The sequence below is a fragment of the Triticum aestivum genome, chromosome 2B (assembly GCF_018294505.1).
Source record: "Triticum aestivum cultivar Chinese Spring chromosome 2B, IWGSC CS RefSeq v2.1, whole genome shotgun sequence".
Lineage (NCBI taxonomy): Eukaryota > Viridiplantae > Streptophyta > Magnoliopsida > Poales > Poaceae > Triticum > Triticum aestivum.
The window spans coordinates 467,701,754-467,715,390 of NC_057798.1; the positions used below are offsets into that span (position 1 = coordinate 467,701,754).

At 56.4% G+C, this 13,637-nt stretch overlaps 2 protein-coding genes across 2 annotated transcripts; both read right to left on the reverse strand.

Annotated features, from left to right (window-relative positions):
- Window positions 1–5,532: 5,532 nt before the first annotated feature.
- Window positions 5,533–7,751, reverse strand: LOC123041411 (uncharacterized). The gene is made up of 2 exons (XM_044464028.1): window positions 7,548–7,751; window positions 5,533–6,857 (listed from the first exon to the last, which is right to left on the reverse strand). The coding sequence occupies exon 2, from the start codon at window positions 6,823–6,825 to the stop codon at window positions 5,830–5,832; it is 996 nt and encodes a 331-aa protein (XP_044319963.1). The 5' UTR covers window positions 6,826–6,857; window positions 7,548–7,751; the 3' UTR covers window positions 5,533–5,829.
- A 2,095-nt stretch (window positions 7,752–9,846) lies between these two features.
- Window positions 9,847–13,130, reverse strand: LOC123041412 (putative B3 domain-containing protein Os03g0621600). The gene is made up of 2 exons (XM_044464029.1): window positions 12,589–13,130; window positions 9,847–10,508 (listed from the first exon to the last, which is right to left on the reverse strand). Exon 2 carries the CDS (start codon window positions 10,431–10,433, stop codon window positions 9,963–9,965), a length of 471 nt encoding a protein of 156 aa, XP_044319964.1. The 5' UTR covers window positions 10,434–10,508; window positions 12,589–13,130; the 3' UTR covers window positions 9,847–9,962.
- Between the last annotated feature and the right edge of the window lie 507 nt (window positions 13,131–13,637).

The following is a 13,637-nucleotide window of genomic DNA, read 5'->3' on the forward strand; positions in this document are numbered from 1 at the left end:
CTCCGGAATAGCCACCCAATTGGCGCGGCGGTGTTCGGGATGTAGAACCACTCCTGCTGCCAGACCTTGGCGGTCTCGATGAAGGCCCCTTTGGGTCTGCGGCATTGGGCAGCTTGCTTACCATGGCCCCGCTGCAGTCCGCATGTTGTCCGTCCACCACCTTTGGCTTCACGTTGAAGACTTTGAGCCATAGGCCGAAGTGTGGTGGGATGCAGAGCAGAGCCTCACACACGATGATGAACGCCGATATGCGGAGGAAAGAATTTGGGGCTTGATCGTGGAAATCTATCCCATAGTAGAACATGAGGCCACGGACGAAGGGATGGAGTGGAAACCCTAGACCTCTAAGAAAATGGGGGAGGAAGACAACCCTTTCGCCGGGCACCGGAGTGAGGATGATTTGGCCCTCGTCGGGGAGCATGTGCGCAATGTCTGCGGCTAGGTACCCCGCGCTCCGGAGATCCTTCACATCCTTCTCCGTGATGGAGGAGGCCTCCCACTTGCCCTTGGAGCCTGACCCGGCCATGGCTAGAGAAGGTGGTGGCAGTGAGGAAGACGAGAACTTTTTTCGGGCGTTGGAGCTTGAGAGATTGGGAGGCAGAGGCTGGAAGAAGGTGTGGGGAGGAAAGGAGGAATCTTTTGCTGTCTTATAGGCAGTAGAAATGCCAACTGTCCCCCCACTTATGCCTTAAAACTCGCCTATTCCCAATGAGAGTGTGCGCCATAATCGGTTGGGTTACCCAAATCCCATTGATGACAATCCCGTAATAAGTGGGCACGATCTCTATTTTGACAAGATGGGCCAAGGGGGCTCGACCTCGAAACACGAAACGAGGAGTGTGAAAACGATCCAAAATACTGAAGAGCCAAGTCTGACGCTTCGCCGGAAAAAGTTGTCAGTAAAGACACTATTCCTATTTTTTATATATATTCTGCCTTGGCGGCTAAGGGTTGTGTTAATTATACAGAGCCGGATATAGTCCTTTTATAAAGGAAAAGTTGATGTATGGTATTCAAGGGGAGGAACCCGCCTCGAAATGCCGAAGACAATCCGTGTGCCAAACACGTCGTCATTGAAGACTGGTTCAGGGGCTACTGAGGGAGTCATGGACTAAGGGGTCCTCGGGCATCCGGTCTATTCAATATGGGCCGGACTGATGGGCTATAAAGATGAAGGAAGAAGGCCACCTCCCGTGTCTGGTTAGGACTCCTGTATGCGTGATCGACAAGATTAAGTGTCTGGATATACTGTTTTCTTTCTCTGTAAACCGCTTTGTACAACCCTAGGCCCCTCCGATGTCTATATAAACCGGAGGGCTTAGACTGGAGATAGGATCATAATATCCATAGGCTAGACAATCTAGAGTTTAGCCATTACGTCTCGAGGTAGATCAACTCTTGTAACCCCTATACTCATCGAATATAATCAAGCATGACATAGGGTTTTACCTCCCTTAAGAGGGCTCAAACGGGTAAACACTGTGTCCCTTTGTTCACTGTTACCATTGATCCTCAGACATACAGCTTGGGTCCCCCTACCCGAGATCTGCCGGTTTTGACACCGACATTCTTCACGGTGGCTTGTTCTCGGTGGAGGGATCCGTCATCTTAGTAGTGATGCTTGTTGTACATCCGTTGTCCGCTTCGAATTGGCTTAGCTGATCTCCGACACCTTTGTATCTTGCTTTGTGTGTGTGTGTGTGTGTGTGTGTGTGTGTGTGTGTGTGTGTGTGTGTGTGTGTGTTTGCGTGCTGTGTTGTATGGTTCGGTTGTATGAGGGTCGATGCTTTATATATAAAGTGGGGCGAAATCTTTTTTTGGTAATGGCAACACTACCTCCAGAAATGAAGCTATCGATCATAGCGCGCCACTCTGCAAAAAATCTTTTCATTCTGAGAGTCTGTTGAAGAAATGGTCATTTGACTTTGTCATAAACTTTCTCAAAGTCTATTTTAAGTACCACCCCATTCAAAAAAAATCGATGTAATTTATGGACTGTTTCATGAAGGATAACAACTTCATCTAGGATGTTTCTTCCTTGCATAAAAGTAGTCTGTGAAGGAGTAGTTCGCTACCGGCAGAAATCCTCAGCGCCTGCAACATCCGGCATACTCATGGCGATCCTGCCGCTGGTAGCCTCCATGGCCAGCACAGAGAAAAGGGCCTGACGCTGGAGGTTGAGCACCAGAGCAAGCACACAAGGGCATCAATGCCATTAGAGAAAACGAGTACGGACACATCTAGAAGGAAAGAAACTGGGGCTTGCAGCCAAATCCAATTGATCGAGACCCGAACTACAACCACAACTATGCAAGAGTCAGTGTTGAGTAACGTGATTGTATAGAAAACATAGGTTAGACTAGGAAATATTCTGGCTTGCCTTGTACTCCAAGTAGATCATTGTACTCCTATATATATGCCCACGAGGCTCAAGCAAAATAACAACTATTCCACCAATCCCTCTCTCCCTTCCAACATGGTATCTATCGCAAGTCGATCCTAAACCCTAGCCGCCACCGCTTCCGCACCTGCGCGCCGCCCCCGGGGCGGTCGGTCTCCTTGACCGCCGCCGGGGGCTGCGCCGCCCGTACCTAGGGTTCGTCCGCCGGTCGTGTTGACCGGCTGCCCTAGAGAGTCTTTTTCCCGATCCTTTGATCCGGGTTTTCTCTCTCGCTGGTCGCTTTGATCGGCGTCTACTTTTTGGTTTTCCGGTCTTTGTGATCCGGTTTGCGTCGCCCACCGCCGCCGTCGACCCCGTGCGCCTCTACTCCGACTTCGGCATCGACTACACCGGCGTCTTCACCGACCTGGCGGCCTCACGCGTCGTCCACGCGTCTACCCGCCGGTCGCCCCGACCCGGCGGCCTCGCATCATGCGGCGGCCCTTCACCGCCGCCGTTCGCGCGACGGCCCGCCCGTCGATCTACGCCGGCCGTCACTGCCTGCTCCGACCGGGACTCCTGCATCACCCCGACCCGGCGGCCTCGCGCCATACGGCGGCCAATCATAGCCGCCCTGCCGCCCGCCGCCGCCGGCTTCATCTCGGACTCCGCCGCCACCACGCCTTCACCGAGCGGTGTCCCCGACCTCGCGCGCGATCGGCTTGATCACCCGCTCGCCGCCGCTATCAGCCTCATCTACGCCGCGCGACCGACCTGGCCCGTCGGTTACGCGCGCCTTCGCAGGTCCCGTGAAGATCGTCTCCGAGTTCAGCGCGCCCCTCCGTCGATCGATCAACGGGCTGCCGCTGCGTCGCCCCGTCGGGCCGCAGCGCCGCCGCCCCGTGGTTCTCCTCCCGGCTGCACCGACCCGCGTCACCGCTGCGTCACCCCTTCAGGCCGTAGTGCCGTGGCCCGCAGTCTACCGCCGCCCCGAGGTCGTCCACTCCAGGCCGTCCCCGTGGCTGCACCGACCCTCGCGCCGCCGCTGCATCGCCCCGTCGGGCCGTAGCGAGCGTGGCACGCGGTCCACGCCGCCGTCTCGAGGCCGTCCACGCGGTTGCACCACCCCGCGCTCCGTCGCTGTGCCGCCCCTTCGGGCTATAGCACCGCGGCCCGCGGTCCCTGCGACCGTCCCGAGGTCTTCCGTCGTCACCCCGACCTGCCCGCCGCCGCCGCGTCGCCCCTTCGGGCCGTAGCGCCGCGGCCCGCGGTCCACCGTCGTCACCGCGCGTCGACCTCCCGTGGTATGCGCCGCGCCGTCTCCCTTGGCGCGGGAACGCCACCGTCCACGCCGGTCTTCTTCATGCTGTCAGGGTTCTTCGCCTACGTCGAGCACCGCCGCCGCACTCCTAACCTAGCCGCCGCCGCCGCCTTCAGGCCGCCGCTGCCGCTCTTCTTTGGCCGCCGCCGCCGCTACCTTTGTAGCCGCCGCCGCCGCCCGTCCACCCCCTTCGTCTTCGTCCAGCACCAGTTCGTCGCCAGCGTCGCCGTCATCTACCCCGACCGCTTCATCTACTCCGACAACCGCGGGCGACATTGGCCCTGCGCCGATTGGCACCGCAACCGTCGTCGAGTCCTTCTCTGCTGGCCTCTCCGCCTTCTCCGACATGGTGTACAGCTCGTGCAGGTCCCTCGTCTACGCATGCCCGGTGCTGGCAACACCGCCGCGTGCCTTCGTCCACGACGTGTCCCCGGGCCTGGCAAGCCTGGCGCGGCGCTTCGTCAACTTCGTATTCGTCTATCTACGCATGCCCGGTGCTGGCAACACCGGTGCGTGCCTTCATCCACGATGTGTCCCCGGGCTTGGCACACCCGCCGCGACGCGTCGTCAACACCATCTACTTCCTGGCGCATCACTACTTCGACACCACTGCGCCCATGCTAACTCGGCGCCCCCTTGCGCCCGCGGCTCCACGGTGACTTCCTCGACACCGGCTACCCCGACTCGACATCGAGCACGGCATTCTTCGCACGACTACCTCGACCACGGCTCCACCACCCACGCTCTCGGCTACATCGACAAACGGCACAAAGGGCTACCGCCTGCTTGAGCAACCTCGTTGGTTTCCACTCCAGCCACAACTCCGCGATGCATCGACCGTTACGACTGTGGGGGGTGTCCGTCGGCTTGCCTTCGGATTCTTCTCCAGTCTCACCGTCTGCATCGCTACCGTTGTGACTGCGGGGGGATGTTGAGTAACGTGATTGTATAGGAAACATAGGTTAGACTAGGAAATATTCTGGCTTGCCTTGTACTCCAAGTAGATCATTGTACTCATATATATATGCCCACGAGGCTCAAGCAAAATAACAATTATTCCACCAATCCCTCTCTCCCTTCCAACAGTCAGGATCCTTGCCCAACACAATCCCGTGTTCACTGGGTAAGAGAGGGGAGGGGCCGGCAGAGAGAATTTGGGAGGGGTCTCGAAGCTTCTGTTTCTTTCGCGGAAAGTAGAAACAAGAACATCACGTTGCGTGGTGCTGTGTTCTGAATGTCTTCTCTAGAATTCCATCCGAGACGCAGGGTGTTTTTGCAAAATGTACAGGTTAAGAATCAGCCTTACCTTTTGAATCAGACCGTACAGATGCCACGAAGGCAGACACACTATCATCACCAACTCGATCTTTTATAGAGAAATAAATTTTGAATACTGTGATTCCCCGGTCGTACAATTCAATACAGATAGACGTGTGATTCTACGCCTTCTATCGGGCCCAGTCTTAAGACTTGTACTGAGCAGTTCTATACCTTCTATCAATTTACACGTGAGTTTTGCGTATGTCAAAAACCTGACCTTGGACAGTGCTAGAAGAGTGCCACACTCTTTTTAGACAGGTCTTTTAGGATGTGGTGAACTTTCCGTTTGTAGTGGAGTGTTGGATGCGCATCGGAAACATCCAAACGTATGAGTGTCGGATGCGCATCGGAAACATCCAAACGTATGCCGATGAAACGAGAGTTGTGCCTAGGCTGCTAACAGATTACAGGAATTTGGAGTTCGAGAGGAAGAACGGATGCGCATCGGAAACATCCAAACGTATGCCGATGAAACGAGAGCTGCGCCTAGGCTGCTAACAGATTACAGGAATTTGGAGTTCGAGAGGAAGAACGATTCAGCAAGGTGACTTGGGAGATACGGAGATAGTTAGAAGGTCAGAGCAGAGGCTAGAGATCCGTTCTACAGTAGGAGTACAACAGAGTGGGCAAAAGACAAACACGCAACAAAGTCGATCTGGTACTCAAACTACCACGCAGCCCTCTTCCTCGCAGATAGGCCGCCACAGCTCACGCCGTGCCACCAACGCCTCCGGCTCCCTTTCAGCTTCAACTGTACTTGCTGACTCGGATTTGGTTCTCCCTTGCTCTGCTTCTGCAGCTTCTCTCGCTATGACTGAGGACTGTAGACTGTGCTGTTCACAGCCTTCAGTGGCACTCCATTCCGCAGCGCTGCGACCTTCTTCTCGATGCAAACCACCGCCATGAAAGGATCGAGCAGCCGCCACTGGTGCATGAAAGACATCGATTGCTCGGCGCGCCGGGCCTCGTGTTCCAAGCACAGCAACGTGTACTTCAAATCACACAGAAAGTCATGCATGTTGGACCATTCCTTTCCACGGTCATCTCCATCAACTCTGGACGAACGGATCAGCAGCCACTCACCAAAGCATTTCCAAGCCCTAGCAAGAGAAGCCAGGCGCATGAGCTTGTCGGGCGACTCGTACATGAGGTCGATCTTACTCTTGTTCCACCTTTCCTTGTTGCCCTCGATCTTACTCTTGTTCCCTCGTTCCTTGCCCTCGATCTTCCACCCGGCGTCCATCATCAGAAGATGCGCGTGCAGCCGGAGATGGTTCCAGAGCATTCCAAAGCCACAGCCGCCCGGCCGCCGCGCGATCACGCTGGTGATGTCAACCCTCTCCAAATCCAGGACACTGGAAAGTTCTGCTCTCTGGCTGCTGTGATTGTGTGTCACCTCCCTGCGAGTGTACACCCGATCAACGGAAGGTGGCGTCGACTGTACCACGAGTTCAGAAGGCCTGTCATAATCCGTACTACAAGGCATTGCGTTCTGCATCTGTTGACTAGCACTGTGATCGAAGACATGATAGCTCGATAGGTTGCCGTGAGTGAAGGACTCCACTATGCGGCAGTAGACCATCTTGCCGCTGGAGGCAGAGCCGGATGGCGCGCTAGATGTTTTGCTTGCGCCTGGTTGTGAAGTGTTCTGCCCGCAGCCGAAAATCTCCTCAAAGATTTGCCTTTCCTCCTCAGAACCATCAAATGTGTCTTCTCTCAGCTCAGCAACATTCTTTTCAAACACCATCGTCATAAGATCCTCCTCGTTCATGCCCATTCCGGCCAGGAAGTCCATCCCATCCATCCTGTTTAGTGGTGCGAACTGAAGCAATCACACTGCAATGAAGGCATAAACAAAGTTAGCGCACACATATTTGCAACATTAGAAAAGCCCCAACTCTAAAGTCTCTAATTGCAGGAAATAATAATCACAAGAGGTAAGCTATGACTTGCAAAAACAGAGGCATGTAACACCTGAGCTAGCCTATGTAAGCATAAACGGATAGTTTAACAAAAAAGGAAGGAAACTGAAATAAAGTCCGGGACAGAGTAATGATAGCATTAGCCTTTCAAGTATACAAAAAAGATTGTTTTGAAATATCAATGTTGGCTCAGTAGTAACTGTACTGAAGTGAAAGCACACATCAGAGTCGCAGAGCCCTGAAAGGCTGGACCTGAACCAGAATAGCAGTTCGTCATCGCAACGCAAGGATGGTAGGACGAACACAAAAAAGAAAAAAAATCCAACAATGGGGGGATATCAGTGTGCGACGCATTTCGACGGGGAAAATTAATGATACAGTAATTAATCACCATACAACAAGAGCAAAAAAGAAAAACCTAAATCCACATGCATCAAGATTCCAGAACTCTGCCCAACATTCCGGCGGGCACTTCACCATTTGCAGGGCGGACAGATCAATCACATCATCCATCTGACGCACCGAACATGCAGGCAGCGGGCGAGCGATTTCCCCCAATCCAAGAACCAGATGCAAGGATGAAGAAGATGTACAGCTAACATACCAAGAACAGGCGGCGCCGATGGGAGCAATGGCGACGCCCCTTGCTGCCGAGAGGCTGACCTTCCGTGCCTGTGGGCAAGAAAATGCACCGCTCTATTCCCTCCCCGTTGGAGACCTCGCCTCCGCCTCCTCTCTCTTCTATATCCACCAAGCTCTGTCGGTCTCTTTCACCGAAACCACCGCACTGAACAGTAATGGCACTACCTCTTTGCCCCGGGGCGCGCGCGCAAAATCTCTGACTCGCACAGTGCAGGTGGTGAGAGGGCCGGTGGCAGCGCGCAAGCGGAATGCTGTGCCGTCTATTTCCCGTTGCGAGGGGTTGGTTGGTTGCCACGACCGGCCCGAGACTTTTTTTAACAGAGTACAAACGCAAGCTTTCATACATATGCATATATTTTTTTTCGCGAATACGCAAAGCTTGCGTATCATTGCATTGATAGAAGGAATAGAATGAGTACAGAGAGGGGAACATCACATGACACGGACGCAGACAAGTGTGAACATGGTGCCCGGAGCAGGGAGACAAGGGATGCTCAGCCCGAACAAGGAATACAACCCAGCTAGACCTACCAAGCCTGAACCAAGAGCGGTCAAGTCGAACCAGCGAGAATACCAACATCGTGAAAACCAAAACCGGGGACACCGCGAGCAAGCAAGATAGCGCCTTCAAGAAGGAATACGACGCCGAGACGCCATCGCCATCTGGTCTAGAGGACCTAGGGTTTCCCCTGAGCTTGAGGAGGGGCTCAGCCGAGGACCTTGACAACATCTTCAAGAAGATAACGACATCCGCAGACGCTGCCGCTGCCAGCACCGGCAAGCCGGGCAGGGATTTCACCCCGGCCGAAGGCTGAGCAATCCCATAGCCGCCGTGTCTAGAGTCGAAGATGAGGAAGCCCACACTAGTCAAAGCCACCATGTCGGAAGGCGATTGGCGGGGCTGCACCTGCCGTCGGATGATGGCACTGCCTCCGGACCCACAAGCGTTGGATCTGACCAAAGGGGAGGCTTTGAGATGTACAAAGCAGGGTAGGCGGCGGAGCAAACCACGAGGAGGGTGGGGCGATTGCTATCCGCAACGCCGGCGAGCTAGGACTGGAGGGACGCAGATCCGACCTGCCGTGGCCATAGCCGTCGCGACGTCGGTGAGCCAAGCGAGTTGGAAAGAACGCAACTACTGGGTCACCGAGGGCGGAGCTGCCCGGCAGAGGACACCAGCGGCCGAGGGCACCGGAGAGACGCGGACCCTAGGTCGCCAGGGCCGGAGCAGCGCCAACAAGCACCCGCCTTGAGGAGCACCGTGACTGCACAAGCACTGTAGCCTCGTCGCCTCCGCACTTTAGCCATCTCCGTGGCTCGGGAGTGGAGGAAGACCAGTTGCAGGTCATGCGCCCAGCCCATAGTCGACGACAGCACCAGCAGGGCTAGCCGTGTCGTAGGTGGGGATGGGCGGACTGCAGGAGAGGACGCAGAGGCCGTAGCCAAGTGCGTCGCGCCCGACGTCGGACCAGCAGGATACTGTAGCAGCTGGAAGGGAGGGCGCTCGCGAGCATCGCCAGATCGGATCTGGGCGGGCCGGGCCGAGCGCGCAGGGAGCCAGGGCGCTGCCGCTGCCGTGGATCCGTCCAGGGAGGGAGCGAGCCCCGTGGGGGGTGGGGGGACGAGGGAGGCAGCGCTGGACCGGAGGGGTGGTGGTGGAGCGGCTCCGGCCAGATCGAGGGGTGGGGGGAGGGGCTCTGGCGCGGGAAGGGGAACGAGACCGCCCCGCCGCCACCTTCCCTGGGCGAGGCGCGGCTTCGCCGGCCGGCCCTCCGGCGGCGGCGCTGCGGGGAGCGGCGGTAGAGAGTGGAACTTGGCGGCGGCGCTGGTTTTCCCCCGTGTCGCCAGACGCGGGCGACGCGGGGGCGGGGACGCGGCAGGAATTTACATATGCATACATGAACGCATAAACGCACATCTTATCCCTATGACCATTTTTAAGGACGCGTTTAGTTGCCGTAGTCTACAATAGCTGTATTGTATAGCCTTCTTAACTCAGTCTGGCTATGCAAATGCAGCCTCAAATGCACCATCTGCAAGTTGTGTTGTTGTCTGCATGTCCTCTTGCCTGCATGGGCTGAACCACACTGTCTGATGTTTGATTGTCTGCATGTTAGTGGACAAACCCAATGCATGGTGTTTGGTTGTATGCAACGCCTGATGTGTGGTAACCTCTTTGGCTAGTTGGTGAGGTTACCAGCACACTTCGGCACAACCATGTAGCACACATCAAAAGCAGAGCAGGGTATAAACAGAGGATCAACGACTTAACAATATATTTCAGATAAGCAGTACCACACTTCATAACAGTTCAATGCATAAACCATAAACAGTTCAAAGCAGACTTGGTAGTACTTAGGAAGGAGGTGACCCAGCCCTAGTCCTTGGCGGCGAAGGCTTCGTCGTGCTTCCCGCACTTGTTGACGACCTCAATGTCATCGTCGTCAAAGATGATGACCTTGAAGGTGTCGGGAGTGAGGAGCTTGAACGTCAGCATGTAGCCGATCTTGATCTGATGAACGGCTGCGTAGGTGGCCCAACCCTGATCCAGGGTCACCCTGCCGTTCATCAGCTTCACCGTCACCTTCCAGGAGCAGTCGGTGTTGTTCCTGAGCTTGAACTCCGTCGACACTGCGACGAAGTGCTTGGTGAAGTCCAGGGGCATGGGGATGCACTCAAACCTTCGGTGCAAGGATGAACATAAGTGAGTTGGGCCATCCTCCTCATGGTAGTGGTCGTAGTTGCGGCGCTTGTTGCTGGGGAGCTCCTCCATGTGCTCGTCGTCGCCAACCTCAGGCGTCTTCGGTTCTTCCTTGGCGGTGGGCGGCAGCACAACCTCCTCGGGCATTGGATCAAGGGGTTGCTTGCCCTTGTTGTCAACAGCCGGGAGCACCTACGTGCCCATCTCATTGCTCTCCTCGATCTGCACACAATTCATGGAGTTAGACACAGCACAAAGTTCATGGTTTATTGAAGAGCATGTAGTTAAAACGACATGACTGTCACTCTTCTCCTCCTCTCCATCGCCCCTATATTTACTCCCCCTGCCCACCACTACTTACCCACCCCCTCTTTTCTCTCATTGTCAACCTTCCTCATCTCCATCGCCATGAGCTCTAGCTCCAGCTCCAACGACAACCCCTTCCTTTGGGGTATTGGCTGGAGGGCCTTCTTCCTCGGGTGGTCGGCTGGTGACCGCACCAAGTTTGAGAACACCATGAAGGTGTGCTCGAACTTCGGCTCCATGCCTGACATGCAGAAGGAATCTGATGCAGTGCTCATGAGGGCCACTGCACAAGAGCTGAAGACGCTGATTCCTGACCCAACAAAGGGCGCGATGGCAGTCGGTATCATTCACTGGGCCATGAATCAGGTCGTCTCCGACGACGCTAAACAGAGGACGAAGTGGTCCAAGTACAAGAACTACTGGGATCCTAATGACCACCGTGCGCAGTGTACTCGGAGACGCCAATCATGCCGCCGACGGTCATCGGTGGGGAGCCTAAGGAGGAGGAAGAACCAGTGCAGATGCCCGTGAGGGCGCCGGAGCCAGGCCGTCGTACCTGGCAGGTCGACCTCGACTCCGCCGAGGACGACGACGACGACCCGTCGCCCCGCACAGTGATGAACAAGAAGATGAAGGCTAGCTACTCGACCCGCCGCTCCGCACGCCCATGACGGCCGCCGCGGTTAGCCGGTGTCCGTTGTGTACCCCCAATCCCCCTTCTACTCCATCTTCATCTACCTCTATTCCGATCTTGCACGAACTCGTATGAACTAGGATGAACTGCCATGCTTATCTACCTCTATTCCTCATTCCCCTCTCCATCATGGATCGAATCTATCGCCGGATCGGACGGGAAAAAGTAGTCATGACGAACAGAGAAGTGCTTATCGCCATTGCCGCGGGCCAGGTGATGATCCGCTCGCCGGTGATGGAGTCCGGTGGTCTTCTTGCTCTCCTCCGATCCGCCGCCGTCGGTGAGAGTTGGGTGAGTGGGGGGGGGGGGAGTGGGGAGAGGGAGCAGTGAGGGGCGGTGAGGCTAATAACTGTCGGCGCTTCGGGAAGCAATGCGGCTTCTCGAGTGTGGTCGCGCGCGTGCAGCTGCCGCCGCCCATGTGCACCGCTCGGGCCTGGCCCTTGAAAAACTGCCGATTCGAGGGTTTCCAGGGAGCCAGGCTGAGGAGTGCTTTAAGATTCGTGCCATGCGGGCCGAACAGTAAAAGCAAACAACCAATCGGCCCATTTGCGTCCCGCGCGAGCCAGTCCGGGCCTCATGCAGTCAACCAAACATGCCTAAGAGATTGAGCCGGCATATTATCTTAAGATTTACGAATTCACCGTAGGCGTCTCGTCGTCGACGGGAACATCTTCTCACACTGAAAGCGCTCCCTCCTTATTTACTAGTCTATTTGTATTATGTGTCATATTGATGATGATTTTAATTAATTATTATATATAGCAAAAATAATATCATTTAAAACTACATTTAAATATAAATCTAACAATATAGTTTTTAGTGACATGCATTATTATTTTGCTACTCAAATATATGATCAAATTTTAACCCAAAATACGATGAAAACAGATAGTACAATTAAGAGGAATTGGGAGTAGATAGACAGTGTGCGGATCACAACGTGCACCAAATATCCGTTGACACCAAAATGTTTCCGCGGAGAACTGGTGGGGCGTTGGTCATAGGCATCAAATGTCGAGGTCACTAAAACGGATCAAACACAAACGCATATGAAATTCATGCTAAGTGGATGGGATTTGTTAAATCTTAATATAGGACAGCAAGCTGAATTTTCCTCTGGGGCGCGTAGGGGATGTCGAGCTCCTGCGACTCCAGGGGCGACTCGCCGCTCGCGGCCTTGCCGCCGCCTTCTCCGCCTCCGGAGCCCCACCCCACTGCTGCCTCGACCTCGGCCGCCCTGGCCGCCGCCACCCCTCCCCCTCTCGGCCCCCAGCACCTTTGCTGGTGCCCCGGTGGACTGACCTCACGGAGATGGACGATGTTGAGGCTGCTCGCCTATATCCGCTTCGGTGTGGTGGCCCTGGTACTCTCTCGCATCCCCGCTGGCCCGCCGCGGCGGCGCCTCCGCGGATGCCCCGGAAAGCAACCTCCTTGGGACCCCAGACCGCATGCCGCCGCTGCGCTCCAGCATGGGGTGTTGCGGGGCGGTCCGACCAGGGTCGTGCTCGCTTCTCCTGGCATGTCGCGATGGCTGCGCCGCCCATCGGCTTGGCCGGCTCGGTCGGCACTCCTCCTCGCAGCCCGGGCGCGCTCCCGGCGTGCTCCCCGCCTCTCTTGCAATCCTCGCCGTATAGCCCTTTCATTGCAACGTTTCGGGTCCTCGAGCCTCCGCTTCTCGCCCAGCCTCGGACCGCGACGACCTTGGCCCGCTTCTCCTCTGACTCCGGCGCCGGCCGCGGCGGGGATGGCGGCGGTAAGGGAAACCCTCACTCCCACTCCCCTGCCCTGATGGCTGGGCCGCGACCTTGTGGGTCGTTCGCGGGTTGGGTTGCCCCCCTTCTGCGTGCCGGTACCCCCTCGGTCCTGGGCCCCCCTCCCATGGACGCTAGTGGACCGGCCCACTTGGTTCGGCCATCTATTTGGCTACCGGCCGGTCTCCTGCGACCCCAGCCCCGCAGCAACCACACGTTTCCCCTCCCAAAACCCTAACTGTCAATGCCAGCCCCTACCCTGCCGCCGGCGCCCCTCCCGGCCGCCTCCTCGTCCCTTCTCCCCTGGCGCCCATGCCACGCTCCTGGGAAGACGAGGCGTCGCGCCCCAAGCGTCGGGCGGACGACTTCCGCGGCTCATCGCGGCCCTCCCCCAAAGCGATCCGCCACGAGGTGGACCTCTGCTGGTAGCTATCAACGCGTGACGGTCGGTGCTCTCCTCCCTGCTCTGACCATCGTTCCCCTCCTCACTCCGACCGCCGATCCCCGACGCGCCGCTCCTCGGCCCGGGCTGACCACCGGGACCGCTCCCGGTCTCGCTCGCCCGCACCGGCCATCGAACGGAAGGCACAGCGCCACCGC